The 20,757-nt window shown below is 52.3% G+C and overlaps 2 protein-coding genes across 2 annotated transcripts in view; both read right to left on the minus strand.

The window, feature by feature from the left end:
- Positions 1 to 2,443, minus strand: part of CROCC (ciliary rootlet coiled-coil, rootletin) — a 28,677-nt gene extending 26,234 nt beyond the window's left edge. The window contains exon 1 of the mRNA XM_077260371.1: positions 2,356 to 2,443. The gene's annotated coding sequence lies outside the window, so the exon portion shown is untranslated. The remainder of the gene's footprint in view (positions 1 to 2,355) is intronic.
- A 2,538-nt stretch (positions 2,444 to 4,981) lies between these two features.
- On the minus strand, positions 4,982 to 20,304 carry NECAP2 (NECAP endocytosis associated 2). Its single transcript, XM_077260379.1, has 8 exons — positions 19,999 to 20,304; positions 19,832 to 19,932; positions 8,636 to 8,740; positions 8,484 to 8,565; positions 7,840 to 7,948; positions 6,867 to 7,005; positions 6,695 to 6,782; positions 4,982 to 6,606 (listed from the first exon to the last, which is right to left on the minus strand). Exons 1-8 carry the CDS (start codon positions 20,088 to 20,090, stop codon positions 6,564 to 6,566), a joined length of 759 nt encoding a protein of 252 aa, XP_077116494.1. The 5' UTR covers positions 20,091 to 20,304; the 3' UTR covers positions 4,982 to 6,563.
- Between the last annotated feature and the right edge of the window lie 453 nt (positions 20,305 to 20,757).

Raw genomic sequence — 20,757 nt, forward strand, 5'->3', positions numbered from 1 at the left:
GAACGGGGCGCAGGAGACGTCAGCCTACCATGTGCTGTGTGTATAAGAAAGGAATGGGGCATGGAAAATGTCAGCACACCACGTGCAGTGTATAAGAAAGGAATGGGGCACGGGAGATGTCAGCACACCGTGTGCTGTGTGTATAAGAAAGGAATGGGGCGCGGGAGATGTCGGCCCACCATGTGCTGTGTGTATAAGAAAGGAATGGGGCGCGGGAGATGTCGGCCCACCATGTGCTGTGTGTATAAGAAAAGAATGGGGCACGGGAGATGTCGGCCCACCATGTGCAATGTGTATAAGAAAGGAATGGGGCGCGGGAGAGGTCAGCCCACCATGTGCAGTGGGTATAAGAAAGGAATGGGGCGTGGGAGATGTCGGCCCATCATGTGCAGTGTGTAAGAAAGGAATGGGGCGCAGGAGACGTCGGCCCACCATTTGCAGTGGGTATAAGAAAGGAATGGGGCGCTGGAGACGTCGGCCCACCATGTGCAGAGTATAAGAAAGAAATGGGGCGCGGGAGACGTCAGCCCACCATGTGCACTGTGTATAAGAAAGGAATGGGGAGTGGGACACGTCGGCCCACCATGTACAGTGTGTATAAGAAAGGAATGGGGAGCGGAAGACGTCGGCCCACCATGTACAGTGTGTATAAGAAAGGAATGGGGCGCAGAAGATGTCGGCCCACCATGTGCAGTGGGTATAAGAAAGGAATGGGGCGCAGGAGACGTCAGCCTACCATGTGCTGTGTGTATAAGAAAGGAATGGGGCATGGAAAATGTCAGCACACCACGTGCAGTGTATAAGAAAGGAATGGGGCGCGGGAGATGTCAGCACACCATGTGCTGTGTGTATAAGAAAGGAATAGGGCGCGGGAGATGTTGGCCCACCATGTGCTGTGTGTATAAGAAAGGAATGGGGCGCGGGAGATGTCGGCCCACCATGTGCTGTGTGTATAAGAAAAGAATGGGGCGCAGGAGAGGTCGGCCCACCATGTGCTGTGTGTATAAGAAAGGAATGGGGCGCGGGAGATGTCGGCCCACCATGTGCAATGTGTATAAGAAAGGAATGGGGCGCAAGAGATGTCGGCCCATCATGTGCTCTGGGTATAAGAAAGGAATGGGGCGCAGGAGACGTCGGCCCACGCACGAAGACGCCAAAGCGCAAGTTCCAAAGAATGAAGAGAAAAGGTTACTCCAACGTGGAAAATATAAAACTTCATCTTTAATGGAAAAATTTCATAAAAATCTGGACAACAGATTCCAGAGCAGCCCGCCATGATGAAGACCAGAGTGTCGAAATGTGTCGGCCGCTCTCTGGGATCTGTTGTCCGCATTGTGCCTGTTTTTATGAAATTTTTCCATTAAAGATGAAGTTTTATATTTTCCTACGCTGGAGTAACCTTTTCTCTTCATAGTGCCGTGTGCAGCCTGGCGCTGGACGTGGCCCCTGATCTCGGGGCAATCCTGCGGCTGCACCAACAGTTTGTCCACCTTTAACGGATACATGAAGCGCAACCCCAGTAATGGAGGCTCCCCCGATTGCTCCATCACTTGCCCAAACTCCTGGCTCAGTAGCCAATGGCAGGGATTTACTTTGGAAGCGTCTGTGTGCACGGCGGGCTCACCTGTGTGCGGGGCTCCTGGGAGCGGCGGTCTCACCTGTGTGCGGGGCCCCCTGGGAGCGACGGGCTCACCTGTGTGCGGGGCCCCCTGGGAGCGGCGGGCTCACCTGTGTGCGGGGCCCCCTGAGAGCGGCGGGCTCACCTGTGTGCGGGGCCCCCTGGGAGCGGCGGGCTCACCTGTGTGCGGGGCCCCCTGGGAGCGGCGGGCTCACCTGTGTGCGGGGCCCCCTGGGAGCGGCGGGCTCACCTGTGTGCGGGGCCCCCTGGGAGCGGCGGGCTCACCTGTGTGCGGGGCCCCCTGGGAGCGGCGGGCTCACCTGTGTGCGGGGCCCCCTGGGAGCGGCGGGCTCACCTGTGTGCGGGGCCCCCTGGGAGCGGCGGGCTCACCTGTGTGCGGGGCCCCCTGGGAGCGGCGGGCTCACCTGTGTGCGGGGCCCCCTGGGAGCGGCGGGCTCACCTGTGTGCGGGGCCCCCTGGGAGCGGCGGGCTCACCTGTGTGCGGGGCCCCCTGGGAGCGGCGGGCTCACCTGTGTGCGGGGCCCCCTGGGAGCGGCGGGCTCACCTGTGTGCGGGGCCCCCTGGGAGCGGCGGGCTCACCTGTGTGCGGGGCCCCCTGGGAGCGGCGGGCTCACCTGTGTGCGGGGCCCCCTGGGAGCGGCGGGCTCACCTGTGTGCGGGGCCCCCTGGGAGCGGCGGGTTCACCTGTTTGGGGCCCCTGGGAGCGGTGGGCTCACCTGTGTGCGGGGCTGCGGCCGTCCTCACTGCTGCTCGGTGGCTTCTGTCCTCTCGGGTCACTTTCCATGGATGCCGGTGGCTGCCGTCTCCGCCCCGCACACAATCAATGTAAAAGGCTTTTGTTCTGCGCCCTGGTTACCAGGTAGGAAGCCGGGGGAAGGCAGCGGCGCTAATCCTAAGCTTATTAGCGTGTGTGCGGCTGGTAAACACAACCTGTGAGGTTGTCAGGGTGGAGGGGTTGTCAGGGGAGAACGGCCGGAATTCAGGTGACTCTGCTCCTGCAGAAAACCCCTCACATCGTCTCCATCACAGCCCGCACCTACCCAGAGGGTCCGACTCATAATGGGGGCACAGCCTGCACCTACCCAGAGGGTCCGACTCACAATGGGGGCACAACCCGCACCTACCCAGAGGGTCCGACTCACAATGGGGGCACAACCCGCACCTACCCAGAGGGTCCGACTCACAATGGGGGCACGGCCTGCACCTACCCAGAGGGTCCGACTCACAATGGGGGCACGGCCAGCACCTACCCAGAGGGTCCGACTCACAATGGGGGCACAGCCCGCACCTACCCAGAGGGTCCGACTCACAATGAGGGCACAGCCCGCACCTACCCAGAGGGTCCGACTCACAATGGGGGCACAGCCTGCACCTACCCAGAGGGTCCAACTCACAATGAGGGCACAGCCCGCACCTACCCAGAGGGTCCGACTCACAATGGGGGCACAGCCCGCACCTACCCAGAGGGTCCGACTCATAATGGGGGCACGGCCCGCATCTACCCAGAGGGTCCGACTCACAATGGGGGCACGGCCTGCACCTACCCAGAGGGTCCGCGACTCACAATGGGGGCACGGCCTGCACCTACCAAGAGGGTCCGACCTGCACCTACCCACAGGGTCCAACTCACAATGGGGGCACGGCCTGCAGCTACCCACAGGGTCCGACTCACAATGGGGGCACAGCCTGCACCTACCCACAGGGTCCAACTCACAATGGGGGCACGGCCGCGACTCACAATGGGGGCACAGCCTGCACCTACCCAGAGGGTCCGCGACTCACAATGGGGGCAGTCTGCACCTACCCAGAGGGTCCGCGACTCACAATGGGGCACGGCCTGCACCTACCCACAGGGTCCGTGACTCACAATGGGGGCACAGCCTGCACTTACCCACAGGGTCCGCGACTCACATTGGGAGCACAGCCTGCACCTACCCAGAGGATCCGACTCACAATGGGGGCACGGCCTGCACCTACCCAGAGGGTCCGACTCACAATGGGGGCACGGCCTGCACCTTCCCAGAGGGTCCGACTCACAATGGGGGCACGGCCTGCACCTACCCAGAGGGTCCGACTCACAATGGGGGCATGGCCTGCACCTACCCAGAGGGTCCGACTCACAATGGGGGCACGGCCTGCACCTACCCAGAGGGTCCGACTCACAATGGGGGCACGGCCTGCACCTACCCAGAGGGTCCGACTCACAATGGGGGCACGGCCTGCACCTACCCAGAGGGTCCGACTCACAATGGGGGCACGGCCTGCACCTACCCAGAGGGTCCGACTCACAATAAGGCATGGCCTGCTCCTACCCAGAGGGTCTGCGACTCACATTGGGACCACAGCCTGCACCTACCCACAGGGTCTGACTCACAATGGGGGCACAGCATGCCAGTTGGTGGCATTGCCTAACAAGCGTACACAGTAAAATAGTAAAAGGGGAGGCGTCAGTCTCTAAGTGATGTCACCACAGGGAGAGGGCTTTGGTTTTAGGCTAGGGAATAACTTCGTGAGACACTATTCTTGCAGTGTCTTTTTGTCCGGGGGCTAGTTGTTATACAGATGTGTGGCATGCATCTCGATTTGGCCCCTCCTCCTCAGCACATGGCCAGCCATGATGATATGAAATGATCTGAACGCTATGTAAGTTTTTTTTCAATTTTTTTTTTTATTTGTAATTGTATTGTACACGTTTTGTCTTCTTTATAATATATTTTTTATACTTTGTAAATACTGCCTACCTTTTTTTGGAGTAAAATATACAATTTACTAGCTTTTCTCTCCTTGTTCTATAACTGTCGCGTCCCCTCAGGTGAATTACGCTACTGATTTGGGTTGACTCCGGACCCGTTAATCCTTAGGAAATCAGAGCTGGTGGCAGCATACTTTGTCCTGTGCAATCGGGCGTCTTTGCAGCGACTGGCGGCGTTGATAATTATCGTTCCCGTCTGTGCGGAAGTAGTTACAGTATATCGCCCTCGCTGCATCGTGCCCAATAGCCAGTACATAGCAGGCAGCTTTTCTGGTGACTAATTATCCCAGGTGCAGTACCCTGACTGACCTGAGGGTAAGGGGGGGGGCGCCAGAGAGCTGCAAGTTCCAAATCGGAACTGGGATATAGATATATCCCCTTCAGAAAGAACCAGGGGCAACCAAACAACACTGGTTCGTGACAAATTGGTGTCAGTAGTGGGATGATAAATGTATCCTCCCCGGGAACTGTGACAGATTGGTGGGATCCGTGACAGCGGTAAAACGAAACCTATAGATGTGGGCGCAGTAATGGCGTCACCCTGCAGGACCAAGATGGCGGTGATCGGAGAACGACGATGAGACTTCTAGTTACTGAAATAAAACTTTATTTCACTGTTAGAAATCTTCATAGAATTTTATAAATATTATGAGACAAAAAGCCCAAAAAACAGAAAATCACGCGGTTATTAGTAAAAGCCGAAAACAGAAAAGAGGCCGATTGGTCAGAGAAATAATGGTCCAGACGGGAATGTTCCAGAACGGAGCAGACTGTCAGCTCTGCAGCCGCGCTTCTCAGCTCCAATCACAGGTAAAGCTGCAACAAAGTCACTCTGGAAAGGTTTCATTATTTCTCGAGTGACATCATGTGCACTCCACATATGCTGCAGCCACATCCAGAGCTGCACTCATCACAATCACTCCTGATAATGAGCTCACACTCGCTGGCCTGCATTGTGGGAGATGGATCATGTGCTGCACCTTGTCCTACAGGGTTCACAGTCACCACCGGGGGGGCAGCACGGAAAACTAGCCTGCAGCTCTGGCTGTGACTAGAGTATGAGACATAAAGTGACTGCAACTCTGGCTGTGAGTGGAGTATGAGACAGAAGGTGACTGCAGCTCCGGAGGTGACTGGAGTATGAGCCATAAGGTCACTTCAGTACGAGACATAAGGTGACTGCAGCTCCGGAGGTGACTGCAGCACTGGTTGTGAATGGAGAACAAGACGTGGTGACTGCAGCTCCGGAGGTGACTGGAATATGAGACAAAGTGACTGCAGCGCTGGCTGTGAATGAAAACGATACGTGGTGACTGGAGCTCTGGAGGTGACTGGAGTATGATACACGGTGACTGCAGCTCCGGAGGTGACTGGAGTGTAGGATACCCTGTGACTGTGTACGGAGCCCGTGCTCAGCCGGACCCCCAGCGTCTCTCGCTCGTTTTCCTCTTCATATTCGGCTTCCTGTATAAAATCATTTAAAATCTTTAGAAGTTTTAATTGCACCAAAAATCTGACAAGAAAATATATAAACATGGAGGCGGAGGGGAAAGCTGAAGACCCCAAGCTACACTTATTCAGGTCAGGACACCACATGGGGGCGCCACCATAAGGCACTTAGGTGGGGGGGCACAAGTCTAGACCCGGCGGCAGGGACAGAAAGCGGCAGCCGATCCTCAGGATTAAGGAAAAGCCTCCATACCTGCAGATAAGGCTAAGGGGTCTTGGAAATAATATTGGGGGCACCCAGCTTTCCCTGATGCAGAATGGCAGACTGGCCACCTCATGTGAGGTCACGTTTTGGGATTAGATCTTTGGTGACCGGTTTAGTCGGCGACCATTTAGTGGCGCTATTTTCAGTAAACAGTTTTCAGGGCTCCTGAGGATTTCCAGGAGGATTCAGACGGCCGCAGCTCAGACGTCCTGTAATAGATCGGCCCACCGCAATCCACCAGAAAGGTCCGGGAGGTTCTGAAGAAGCTGATCCCAGCAGCAGAAGACAGTAGGTCTGTATGGGAGACCCCCAACCCAAGACGTGAACAGGAAACCTTCATCAGACGCCGTCAAAGGAGCAACAACAGAACCACCATCATTGTCCGCCAGATCCAAGAGTGTCCAGTGCTGCTGTGGTCGGTCAGATAGAGACCCCGCGGGGCACAGAGGTCGGGACCATCAGAACTGCACCCACCCGGAGCTCGGCTGTCCAGAGGCTGAACTGTGAAGAGCAATACAGGAGAGATGGTGAAACACCTGAACGAGCCCCCCACCCAGAGCATGGAGAATCTGCTGTGACCCCAACTCACCCCGCAGCCTTCGTGAAGTCGCCCCACGCGTCTGTAGAAGCCGCTGGTTCTGCGCTGGAGGAAAAGCTTCCGATATCCAAGAGCAGCCCTGGATCAGGAGAGATCAGAGGGGTCAGGGCGCCGCTTGTCTCTACACAGGAATCCTGGGGGTGCACCAGGAATCATACCCTACCTGCTGAAGCTGCGGCCGGCTGGGGGGTGCTCTGCTGCGAGATGGTCCTGGTGCCGGGCGGTGGGGGCAGCAGACTGGGTCCGGAGCTCAGTGGTCGCGGTTTAGCAGCAGTAGGGGCGCCATCTTTTTTCTTCATGTTCTGAGGGGAGAGTGGGTACATGCTGCAGAAGAATCCATAGCCAGGTGCCCACCAAAGAATCAAACATAGCAGCAGCGTAATAGAGGAATAAAATATAACTTGTAACGGTTCATTAAAAACTATCTCAAAAGGAATAAAATATCAAAGCAGCAGATATAAGCGGGGTGTCTCCAATAAATGAAAAGGGGGTCTCCCCGAGAATCATCCCATTACAGGTGTCCTCACGCCCAAAATGTATATCAGGCATTGATTGTAGTCAAATACTGGATAAACAGGTGTCTCTAAATATTGCCCCTCTGGGCACCGCCAATATACAGCTATTGGGATTATTGGTTTCCGGTGAAGGTTTCACACGCTTCATATTAATTACCCGGAGATTAAGGAAAAAATACCACAATTCAATAGAGTAAGTCTAACTGTCCGGATAGCGGCAGATGAGCCACAACCTTCCCCTGATGACTGTAGGAGATGAAACGCGTCGGGACAGCAGGAACAATAATGACACAAAGGTTTGGTTTAGGACAAAGATGTAACCTAGAAACCATGACAAAAGGGGAAGATCGTTCCATTTAATGATGACACGAGTCAAAACTATACAAATGTCTCTCGCCAGATTCTTGGGAGACCCCTCTACATTCATCGGAGACACCCCGATTATTTCTGCTGCTTTGATATTTTATGCCTTTTGAGATTTTATTCCTCTGTTACACTACTGATACACGTAGCAGAGCCCACAGCTCGCTGGACTCCCAACGACACACACAAGACACGCGATAATCCCGACCCGTCACCAGAGAAGTACGGTCCCAGCAGGTGTGACCGCCCTCCACCTACAGCTATGTTGATCTTGATCGTCTGTCCCTCCTTGAAGCCGAGGTCCAGTTTCGGTCCCGGATTCGGGTTCTGAGCTTGTTTTGCAAATTCTGACTGTTGCTTCACCCACCTGGAGGTGGAAAGATGGAGACAGGAGTCACAAAACTGAGATACCCGGAAATCAACAGGCGGCCCAGAAATCAGCAACTGCGACCGCCACAGGCGGCCCGGAAATCAGCAGCCGCGGCCGTCACAGGCAGCCCAGAAATCAGCTGCCGCGACCACCACAGGCGGCCTGGAAATCAGCAGCCGCGGCCGTCACGGGCAGCCCAGAAATCAGCAGCCGCGACCGCCACAGGCGGCCCGGAAATCAGCCGCGGCCACCACAAACGGCAAGGAAATCAGCAGCCGCGACCACCACAGGCGGCCCGGAAATCAGCAGCCTTGGCTGTCACAGGCGGCCCGGAAATCAGCAGCCGCGGCCGTCACAGGCGGCCCGGAAATCAGCAGCCGCGACCGCCACAGGCGGCCTGGAAATAAGCGTCCGTGACCGTCACAGGTGGCCCGAAAATTAGCAGCCACGACAGTAACAAGCGGCCCGGAAATCATGACATATAGAGACATTTACACAGTAGACAGACAAGCACCTCCTCGGAGGGACTTACTTGAAGTGATCCTGCAGAGCCACATTGAAGTCAAACGCATCTCCGCGGTCAGCAAATCCCACCCCGATGAACGCCCGCCGGCCTGCAGGAGAAGAACAGGTAGGATACACAGGTCGGAGGCACATCCCTATGGGCACCCCGCGGCCACTCACCAGTCCCGTCCTCAATGCAAATCACAAAATAACGACTTGAATCAACAACATTTTCCACAGCGATTCCTGGAAACTGCTCCACCGACGCCTGAGCGAAGAGCTCCCCTGCGGAGAGAGGCGGGTGACCAACATGGCAGAGAGAGCCAGCGCGGCACACAGAGAGACGGCGCTCACACAGAGGGGAAAGGGTTAATACAAGGCGCAGATCTGCAGCTGTAACGACCTAACACTACAGATGACATCGGGCGTCTGCAGCCGGCACATCGAGGTTCTGAGCCGCCATCTGTACGGTCAGTGCAAACCACAAACATCGGCCACAACCTCAACTCCCGGGAGAAACGGAGCAAAGAGACGTCGGCCCGAACTACAGGGATATATCACGCCACAAGTATATCTCACGCTCTTACGTTCCTCCCCACCTCAGCGTCGCGTTCTTACGCTCCTCTCCCCTCAGCGTCGCGTTCTTACGCTCCTCTCCCCTCAGCGTCGCGTTCTTACGCTCCTCTCCCCTCAGCGTCGCGTTCTTACGCTCCTCTCCCCTCAGCGTCGCGTTCTTACGCTCCTCTCCCCTCAGCGTCGCGTTCTTACGCTCCTCTCCCCTCAGCGTCGCGTTCTTACGCTCCTCTCCCCTCAGCGTCGCGTTCTTACGCTCCTCTCCCCTCAGCGTCGCGTTCTTACGCTCCTCTCCCCTCAGCGTCGCGTTCTTACGCTCCTCTCCCCTCAGCGTCGCGTTCTTACGCTCCTCTCCCCTCAGCGTCGCGTTCTTACGCTCCTCTCCCCTCAGCGTCGCGTTCTTACGCTCCTCTCCCCTCAGCGTCGCGTTCTTATGCTCCTCTCTCCTCAGCGTCGTGCTATTATGCTCCTCTCCCCTCACAGTCGTGCTATTACGCTCTTCTCCCCATCATTTATATCCTACCTATGTTTGCGTCCGTAACGCAATTATGATAGTCTTTTCCACGCAATTTTTCCATGGGCTTTTTCAGTATATAATTCTGTATATAGGTGTTTATATTTGGACATAACTGTTACTTTCTGTGTGACCACAGATAGAATTTATTGATCTGATATATAACGTGTTTGTCCTTTTAGATTTTAATATATTGTACGTGTCACGGATCCCTACTCCATGTTGTCACTTATTCGTCACGTGCCTGCTCTCACACGTGACTTGGGGTTGTGCCTGCAAGGGTTATTCTATCTCCCCACTCTCAGTCCAGCATTCAACCTCTGTCCTATGCTGTAATGGGAGCATAAATCACACACCGACCCAGGCCACACACTCGCTCATACGCGTTGCCACTAGGGTTGAGCGACCTTGACCTTTTTAGGGTCGAGTCATGTTTTGCGAAACCCGACTTTTTGAAAAGTCGAGTCGGGCGAAATCGGCCGATTACTGCGAAAAGTCGAGGATCGGCCGGAACACGAAACCCTATGCACGTCAATGGGGATTTTTTTATTTTTTTCTTCTCCTTCTCTCTCTCTCCCCCGAAAATTTTGTTTTACACATTGCAAATCCCTGCTGCGCACAAGCGCTAAAATGATCATAGGCGTGCACGCCCCTAACCCCTATGTCATCACTCTGCCCACACTCCTTCATTGGCTGAAAAAATGGCGCTAAACGCGTCATACGAAACGCGACTTTGGCGCCAAGATCGCGTACCGCATGGCCGACCCCACACAGGGATCGGGTCGGGTTTCATGAGACGCCGACTTTGCCAAAAGTCGGCGACTTATGAAAATGAACGATCCGTTTCGCTCAACCCTAGTTGCCACTACTCATCGAATACATGGGCAATGAGTCCCGGACTAATAATAAAACTAATAAAAATATGTCTATCACTCATAAGGCTCACACACCTTTAGGCTATGGATTCTTTAGAACATTCAAGGTTCAACTTGTTAAAGTTTTATACTTTAATAACAGGGTCAGTGCTTACAATAAGAAAAGGTATAAAAATATGATAATAAAAAGACATACAACTTATGCAAAACAGTATAAAAATAAACAGGAGAAACTTACAGAAGTTATCTAACTGGTAGTTGCTTTCTGCTCCCTGAGGGTAGGACGAATGTAGATTGGATCACAACAGCTTCTCAGGCTGCCCTCACATGTGAACACAATTCTCTGTCTGCAGCCTAAATTTATAACTTTGGTCTGAGATCAGGTTTCTAGACCGGCCCCTCAGGCTAATATCATAATTGCAGGCTGTTTGATTGGCCACGGCCGCTCTACTAATGAATATATTATTTTCTCTTTTGAGACACTTGTGAAAAGGTTCTCAGGAACAGATCACCTCAGGCCGCATTTAGCATCTCCCCTCTAAATTTACCGTTACACTAAACGACTTACCAACGATCACGACCAGCGATACGACCTGGCCGTGATCGTTGGTAAGTCGTTGTGTGGCCGCTGGGGAGCTGTCACACAGACAGCTCTCTCCAGTGACCAACGATCAGGGGAACGACTTCGGCATCGTTGAAACTGTCTTCAACAATGCCGAAGTCCCCCTGCAGCACCCGGGTAACCAGGTTAAACATCGGGTTACTAAGTGCAGGGCCGCGCTTAGTAAGAGCTTCCCTGCACTGAATGTGTCAGCGCCGGCAGTAACAGCGGTGACGTCACCGCTGTGCTCTGCTTTACGGCCGGAGCTGACAAAGTCAGTGCAGGGAAGCTCTCGGCAGCAGCGCGTGCATTAGCAGCGCTCCTGCCGAAAGCAGTTTTAACCCTGTGGACTCCGGGGGACGTGACAGACATCAGAATGTGAGTATGTACTGTTTTTTTTTTTTTTTTTTTACTTTTACAATGGTAATCAGGGTAAATATCGGGTTACTAAGCGCGGCCCTGCTCTTAGTAACCCGATATTTACCCTGGTTACAAGTGAACACATCGCTGGATCGGCGTCACACACGCCGATCCAGCGATGACAGTGGGTGATCAGCGACCAAAAAATGGTCCTGATCATTCCCCAACGACCTCCCAGCAGAGGCCTGATCGTTGGTCGCTGTCACACATAACGAGATCGTTAGCGGGATCGTTGCTACGTCACCAAAAGCGTGACGTTGCAACGATATTGTTATGTGTGACTCAGCCTTAAGACCTAAGAGGTGCCAAATGTTACTTTTCTTGGCTCTAGCTAGACCTCCCGGTGAGATATGGGGACGCAATGTCTACTAATCCCAAGGAAGTACCTGTTAACACCTAGGTGCGACTTGCCTTCAGGACAGATGTTACATTATCACTAGTCACACATATAACCCTAGACATATGCCACTACACACATATAGATATATATATATATATATATATATATACACATATTTCTCCACAGTAGGTTTATGTCTTTTTCAGTGAGGTTTGATAAAGACCCAACACGGGGTTGAAATGTTACCTCAACGCGTTATATTCACTGTGGTGCTTTCAATAAATTTCACCTTTGTTATGCATTCAAAAATCCATATCTTGAGTGCGGCTAATTTTTCAAGTATACCTCTCCCCTCAGCGTCGTGCTCTTACGCTCCTCTCCCCTCAGAGTCAAGCTATTACACTCCTCTCCTCGTTCGCTATTACGCTCCTCTCCCCTCAGCGTCGCGCTCTTACACTCCTCTCCTCGTTCGCTATTACGCTCCTCTCCCCTCAGCGTCGCGCTCTTACACTCCTCTCCCCTCAGCGTCGCGCTCTTACGCTCTTCTCAGCATCATGCTATTACGCTCCTCTCGCCGTCGTGCTTACGCTCCTCTCCCTCAACGTTGCGTTATTACGCTCCTCTCCCCTCAGCGTCGCGTTCTTACGCTCCTCTCCCCTCAGCGTCGCGTTCTTACGCTCCTCTCCCCTCAGCGTCGCGTTCTTACGCTCCTCTCCCCTCAGCGTCGCGTTCTTACGCTCCTCTCCCCTCAGCGTCGCGTTCTTACGCTCCTCTCCCCTCAGCGTCGCGTTCTTACGCTCCTCCCCTCAGCGTCGCGTTCTTACGCTCCTCTCCCCTCAGCGTCGCGTTCTTACGCTCCTCTCCCCTCAGCGTCGCGTTCTTACGCTCCTCTCCCCTCAGCGTCGCGTTCTTACGCTCCTCTCCCCTCAGCGTCGCGTTCTTACGCTCCTCTCCCCTCAGCGTCGCGTTCTTACGCTCCTCTCCCCTCAGCGTCGCGTTCTTACGCTCCTCTCCCCTCAGCGTCGCGTTCTTACGCTCCTCTCCCCTCAGCGTCGCGTTCTTACGCTCCTCTCCCCTCAGCGTCGCGTTCTTACGCTCCTCTCCCCTCAGCGTCGCGTTCTTACGCTCCTCTCCCCTCAGCGTCGCGTTCTTACGCTCCTCTCCCCTCAGCGTCGCGTTCTTACGCTCCTCTCCCCTCAGCGTCGCGTTCTTACGCTCCTCTCCCCTCAGCGTCGCGTTCTTACGCTCCTCTCCCCTCAGCGTCGCGTTCTTACGCTCCTCTCCCCTCAGCGTCGTGCTATTATGCTCCTCTCCCCTCACAGTCGTGCTATTACGCTCTTCTCCCCATCATTTATATCCTACCTATGTTTGCGTCCGTAACGCAATTATGATAGTCTTTTCCACGCAATTTTTCCATGGGCTTTTTCAGTATATAATTCTGTATATAGGTGTTTATATTTGGACATAACTGTTACTTTCTGTGTGACCACAGATAGAATTTATTGATCTGATATATAACGTGTTTGTCCTTTTAGATTTTAATATATTGTACGTGTCACGGATCCCTACTCCATGTTGTCACTTATTCGTCACGTGCCTGCTCTCACACGTGACTTGGGGTTGTGCCTGCAAGGGTTATTCTATCTCCCCACTCTCAGTCCAGCATTCAACCTCTGTCCTATGCTGTAATGGGAGCATAAATCACACACCGACCCAGGCCACACACTCGCTCATACGCGTTGCCACTAGGGTTGAGCGACCTTGACCTTTTTAGGGTCGAGTCATGTTTTGCGAAACCCGACTTTTTGAAAAGTCGAGTCGGGCGAAATCGGCCGATTACTGCGAAAAGTCGAGGATCGGCCGGAACACGAAACCCTATGCACGTCAATGGTGATTTTTTTATTTTTTTCTTCTCCTTCTCTCTCTCTCCCCCGAAAATTTTGTTTTACACATTGCAAATCCCTGCTGCGCACAAGCGCTAAAATGATCATAGGCGTGCACGCCCCTAACCCCTATGTCATCACTCTGCCCACACTCCTTCATTGGCTGAAAAAATGGCGCTAAACGCGTCATACGAAACGCGACTTTGGCGCCAAGATCGCGTACCGCATGGCCGACCCCACACAGGGATCGGGTCGGGTTTCATGAGACGCCGACTTTGCCAAAAGTCGGCGACTTATGAAAATGAACGATCCGTTTCGCTCAACCCTAGTTGCCACTACTCATCGAATACATGGGCAATGAGTCCCGGACTAATAATAAAACTAATAAAAATATGTCTATCACTCATAAGGCTCACACACCTTTAGGCTATGGATTCTTTAGAACATTCAAGGTTCAACTTGTTAAAGTTTTATACTTTAATAACAGGGTCAGTGCTTACAATAAGAAAAGGTATAAAAATATGATAATAAAAAGACATACAACTTATGCAAAACAGTATAAAAATAAACAGGAGAAACTTACAGAAGTTATCTAACTGGTAGTTGCTTTCTGCTCCCTGAGGGTAGGACGAATGTAGATTGGATCACAACAGCTTCTCAGGCTGCCCTCACATGTGAACACAATTCTCTGTCTGCAGCCTAAATTTATAACTTTGGTCTGAGATCAGGTTTCTAGACCGGCCCCTCAGGCTAATATCATAATTGCAGGCTGTTTGATTGGCCACGGCCGCTCTACTAATGAATATATTATTTTCTCTTTTGAGACACTTGTGAAAAGGTTCTCAGGAACAGATCACCTCAGGCCGCATTTAGCATCTCCCCTCTAAATTTACCGTTACACTAAACGACTTACCAACGATCACGACCAGCGATACGACCTGGCCGTGATCGTTGGTAAGTCGTTGTGTGGCCGCTGGGGAGCTGTCACACAGACAGCTCTCTCCAGTGACCAACGATCAGGGGAACGACTTCGGCATCGTTGAAACTGTCTTCAACAATGCCGAAGTCCCCCTGCAGCACCCGGGTAACCAGGTTAAACATCGGGTTACTAAGTGCAGGGCCGCGCTTAGTAAGAGCTTCCCTGCACTGAATGTGTCAGCGCCGGCAGTAACAGCGGTGACGTCACCGCTGTGCTCTGCTTTACGGCCGGAGCTGACAAAGTCAGTGCAGGGAAGCTCTCGGCAGCAGCGCGTGCATTAGCAGCGCTCCTGCCGAAAGCAGTTTTAACCCTGTGGACTCCGGGGGACGTGACAGACATCAGAATGTGAGTATGTACTGTTTTTTTTTTTTTTTTTTTACTTTTACAATGGTAATCAGGGTAAATATCGGGTTACTAAGCGCGGCCCTGCTCTTAGTAACCCGATATTTACCCTGGTTACAAGTGAACACATCGCTGGATCGGCGTCACACACGCCGATCCAGCGATGACAGTGGGTGATCAGCGACCAAAAAATGGTCCTGATCATTCCCCAACGACCTCCCAGCAGAGGCCTGATCGTTGGTCGCTGTCACACATAACGAGATCGTTAGCGGGATCGTTGCTACGTCACCAAAAGCGTGACGTTGCAACGATATTGTTATGTGTGACTCAGCCTTAAGACCTAAGAGGTGCCAAATGTTACTTTTCTTGGCTCTAGCTAGACCTCCCGGTGAGATATGGGGACGCAATGTCTACTAATCCCAAGGAAGTACCTGTTAACACCTAGGTGCGACTTGCCTTCAGGACAGATGTTACATTATCACTAGTCACACATATAACCCTAGACATATGCCACTACACACATATAGATATATATATATATATATATATATATATACACATATTTCTCCACAGTAGGTTTATGTCTTTTTCAGTGAGGTTTGATAAAGACCCAACACGGGGTTGAAATGTTACCTCAACGCGTTATATTCACTGTGGTGCTTTCAATAAATTTCACCTTTGTTATGCATTCAAAAATCCATATCTTGAGTGCGGCTAATTTTTCAAGTATACCTCTCCCCTCAGCGTCGTGCTCTTACGCTCCTCTCCCCTCAGAGTCAAGCTATTACACTCCTCTCCTCGTTCGCTATTACGCTCCTCTCCCCTCAGCGTCGCGCTCTTACACTCCTCTCCTCGTTCGCTATTACGCTCCTCTCCCCTCAGCGTCGCGCTCTTACACTCCTCTCCCCTCAGCGTCGCGCTCTTACGCTCTTCTCAGCATCATGCTATTACGCTCCTCTCGCCGTCGTGCTTACGCTCCTCTCCCTCAACGTTGCGTTATTACGCTCCTCTCCCCTCAGCGTCGCGTTCTTACGCTCCTCTCCCCTCAGCGTCGCGTTCTTACGCTCCTCTCCCCTCAGCGTCGCGTTCTTACGCTCCTCTCCCCTCAGCGTCGCGTTCTTACGCTCCTCTCCCCTCAGCGTCGCGTTCTTACGCTCCTCTCCCCTCAGCGTCGCGTTCTTACGCTCCTCCCCTCAGCGTCGCGTTCTTACGCTCCTCTCCCCTCAGCGTCGCGTTCTTACGCTCCTCTCCCCTCAGCGTCGCGTTCTTACGCTCCTCTCCCCTCAGCGTCGCGTTCTTACGCTCCTCTCCCCTCAGCGTCGCGTTCTTACGCTCCTCTCCCCTCAGCGTCGCGTTCTTACGCTCCTCTCCCCTCAGCGTCGCGTTCTTACGCTCCTCTCCCCTCAGCGTCGCGTTCTTACGCTCCTCTCCCCTCAGCGTCGCGTTCTTACGCTCCTCTCCCCTCAGCGTCGCGTTCTTACGCTCCTCTCCCCTCAGCGTCGCGTTCTTACGCTCCTCTCCCCTCAGCGTCGCGTTCTTACGCTCCTCTCCCCTCAGCGTCGCGTTCTTACGCTCCTCTCCCCTCAGCGTCGCGTTCTTACGCTCCTCTCCCCTCAGCGTCGCGTTCTTACGCTCCTCTCCCCTCAGCGTCGCGTTCTTACGCTCCTCTCCCCTCAGCGTCGCGTTCTTACGCTCCTCTCCCCTCAGCGTCGTGCTATTATGCTCCTCTCCCCTCACAGTCGTGCTATTACGCTCTTCTCCCCATCATTTATATCCTACCTATGTTTGCGTCCGTAACGCAATTATGATAGTCTTTTCCACGCAATTTTTCCATGGGCTTTTTCAGTATATAATTCTGTATATAGGTGTTTATATTTGGACATAACTGTTACTTTCTGTGTGACCACAGATAGAATTTATTGATCTGATATATAACGTGTTTGTCCTTTTAGATTTTAATATATTGTACGTGTCACGGATCCCTACTCCATGTTGTCACTTATTCGTCACGTGCCTGCTCTCACACGTGACTTGGGGTTGTGCCTGCAAGGGTTATTCTATCTCCCCACTCTCAGTCCAGCATTCAACCTCTGTCCTATGCTGTAATGGGAGCATAAATCACACACCGACCCAGGCCACACACTCGCTCATACGCGTTGCCACTAGGGTTGAGCGACCTTGACCTTTTTAGGGTCGAGTCATGTTTTGCGAAACCCGACTTTTTGAAAAGTCGAGTCGGGCGAAATCGGCCGATTACTGCGAAAAGTCGAGGATCGGCCGGAACACGAAACCCTATGCACGTCAATGGTGATTTTTTTATTTTTTTCTTCTCCTTCTCTCTCTCTCCCCCGAAAATTTTGTTTTACACATTGCAAATCCCTGCTGCGCACAAGCGCTAAAATGATCATAGGCGTGCACGCCCCTAACCCCTATGTCATCACTCTGCCCACACTCCTTCATTGGCTGAAAAAATGGCGCTAAACGCGTCATACGAAACGCGACTTTGGCGCCAAGATCGCGTACCGCATGGCCGACCCCACACAGGGATCGGGTCGGGTTTCATGAGACGCCGACTTTGCCAAAAGTCGGCGACTTATGAAAATGAACGATCCGTTTCGCTCAACCCTAGTTGCCACTACTCATCGAATACATGGGCAATGAGTCCCGGACTAATAATAAAACTAATAAAAATATGTCTATCACTCATAAGGCTCACACACCTTTAGGCTATGGATTCTTTAGAACATTCAAGGTTCAACTTGTTAAAGTTTTATACTTTAATAACAGGGTCAGTGCTTACAATAAGAAAAGGTATAAAAATATGATAATAAAAAGACATACAACTTATGCAAAACAGTATAAAAATAAACAGGAGAAACTTACAGAAGTTATCTAACTGGTAGTTGCTTTCTGCTCCCTGAGGGTAGGACGAATGTAGATTGGATCACAACAGCTTCTCAGGCTGCCCTCACATGTGAACACAATTCTCTGTCTGCAGCCTAAATTTATAACTTTGGTCTGAGATCAGGTTTCTAGACCGGCCCCTCAGGCTAATATCATAATTGCAGGCTGTTTGATTGGCCACGGCCGCTCTACTAATGAATATATTATTTTCTCTTTTGAGACACTTGTGAAAAGGTTCTCAGGAACAGATCACCTCAGGCCGCATTTAGCATCTCCCCTCTAAATTTACCGTTACACTAAACGACTTACCAACGATCACGACCAGCGATACGACCTGGCCGTGATCGTTGGTAAGTCGTTGTGTGGCCGCTGGGGAGCTGTCACACAGACAGCTCTCTCCAGTGACCAACGATCAGGGGAACGACTTCGGCATCGTTGAAACTGTCTTCAACAATGCCGAAGTCCCCCTGCAGCACCCGGGTAACCAGGTTAAACATCGGGTTACTAAGTGCAGGGCCGCGCTTAGTAAGAGCTTCCCTGCACTGAATGTGTCAGCGCCGGCAGTAACAGCGGTGACGTCACCGCTGTGCTCTGCTTTACGGCCGGAGCTGACAAAGTCAGTGCAGGGAAGCTCTCGGCAGCAGCGCGTGCATTAGCAGCGCTCCTGCCGAAAGCAGTTTTAACCCTGTGGACTCCGGGGGACGTGACAGACATCAGAATGTGAGTATGTACTGTTTTTTTTTTTTTTTTTTTACTTTTACAATGGTAATCAGGGTAAATATCGGGTTACTAAGCGCGGCCCTGCTCTTAGTAACCCGATATTTACCCTGGTTACAAGTGAACACATCGCTGGATCGGCGTCACACACGCCGATCCAGCGATGACAGTGGGTGATCAGCGACCAAAAAATGGTCCTGATCATTCCCCAACGACCTCCCAGCAGAGGCCTGATCGTTGGTCGCTGTCACACATAACGAGATCGTTAGCGGGATCGTTGCTACGTCACCAAAAGCGTGACGTTGCAACGATATTGTTATGTGTGACTCAGCCTTAAGACCTAAGAGGTGCCAAATGTTACTTTTCTTGGCTCTAGCTAGACCTCCCGGTGAGATATGGGGACGCAATGTCTACTAATCCCAAGGAAGTACCTGTTAACACCTAGGTGCGACTTGCCTTCAGGACAGATGTTACATTATCACTAGTCACACATATAACCCTAGACATATGCCACTACACACATATAGATATATATATATATATATATATATACACATATTTCTCCACAGTAGGTTTATGTCTTTTTCAGTGAGGTTTGATAAAGACCCAACACGGGGTTGAAATGTTACCTCAACGCGTTATATTCACTGTGGTGCTTTCAATAAATTTCACCTTTGTTATGCATTCAAAAATCCATATCTTGAGTGCGGCTAATTTTTCAAGTATACCTCTCCCCTCAGCGTCGTGCTCTTACGCTCCTCTCCCCTCAGAGTCAAGCTATTACACTCCTCTCCTCGTTCGCTATTACGCTCCTCTCCCCTCAGCGTCGCGCTCTTACACTCCTCTCCCCTCAGCGTCATGCTATTACACTCCTCTCCTCGTTCGCTATTACGCTCCTCTCCCCTCAGCGTCGCGCTCTTACGCTCTTCTCAGCATCATGCTATTACGCTCCTCTCGCCGTCGTGCTTACGCTCCTCTCCCTCAACGTTGCGTTATTACGCTCCTCTCCCCTCAGCGTCGCGTTATTACGCTCCTCTCCCCTCAGCGTCGCGTTATTACGCTCCTCTCCCCTCAGCGTTGTGCTATTACACTTCTCTCCCCTTACTGTCGCGTTCTTACGCTCCTCTCCCCTCACCGTCACGCTCTTACACTCCTCTCCTCACCCCTCACCGTCACGCTTTTACGCTCCTCTCCCCATTATCACGCTCTCCAGTCTCCCCCTCCTCACCGGAGCTCCGGTCCTCCAGCTTGATGTACGCCATCTTCCCCCTGGCGGTGATGCGGAGGCGGCCGCTCCAGGCCGGTTGGTCCAGCTGCCATTCCGCCGCTCTGTGGAGAGGACACGGGTTACCCGGGAACAGCGGCTCCTCCCCGGAGACCCCGCCCCGCACTCACCTGTATCCCCGGTTGGACGATCGGGGAGGAATCCGGTAAACGTGAACTTCGGGCTTCACACACAACACCGACTCGTAATCGCCGTCCGCCATCTTACTACACCCGGACTTCCGCCAGCTCTATGGTCAATGGGGAGGCAGAGCGTCGTCACAGCAGCCTGGCACCTCCAGCCTGCATCACAGGGTGAGAAACACTAGAGGCTGCTCCACCTGCACATGGTCCTGTCAGCTGTGAGGGCTGCAGCCAACATCTCTGAATGGAGCCGCGTCCCTATGACAACACTCCCTGCCACAGTCTCTCCGGAGCTCGGTGTTCCTCTGCTGTAGATTATTATTTCTATAGCACTATTAACCCCTTTACCCCCAAGGGTGGTTTGTACGTTAATGACCGGGCCAATTTTTACAATTCTAACACTGTTTTCTCGTGACATATTGCACTTCATGATAGTGGTAAAATTTCTTCGCTATAACTTGGGTTTATTTGTGAAAAAAACGGAAATTTGGCGAAAATTTTGAAAATTTCGCAATTTTCAAACTTTGAATTTTTATGCCCTTAAATCACAGAGATATGTCACACAAAATACTTAATAAGTAACATTTCCCACATGTCTACTTTACATCAGCACAATTTAGGAACCCAATTTTTTTTTGTTAGGTAGTTATAAGGGTTAAAAGTTGACCAGCAATCTCTCATTTTTACACCATTTTTTTTTTAGGGACCACATCTCATTTGAAGTCATTTTGAGGGGTCTATATGATA

This window comes from Ranitomeya variabilis, chromosome 4 (assembly GCF_051348905.1).
Source record: "Ranitomeya variabilis isolate aRanVar5 chromosome 4, aRanVar5.hap1, whole genome shotgun sequence".
In the NCBI taxonomy this organism is placed as follows: domain Eukaryota; kingdom Metazoa; phylum Chordata; class Amphibia; order Anura; family Dendrobatidae; genus Ranitomeya; species Ranitomeya variabilis.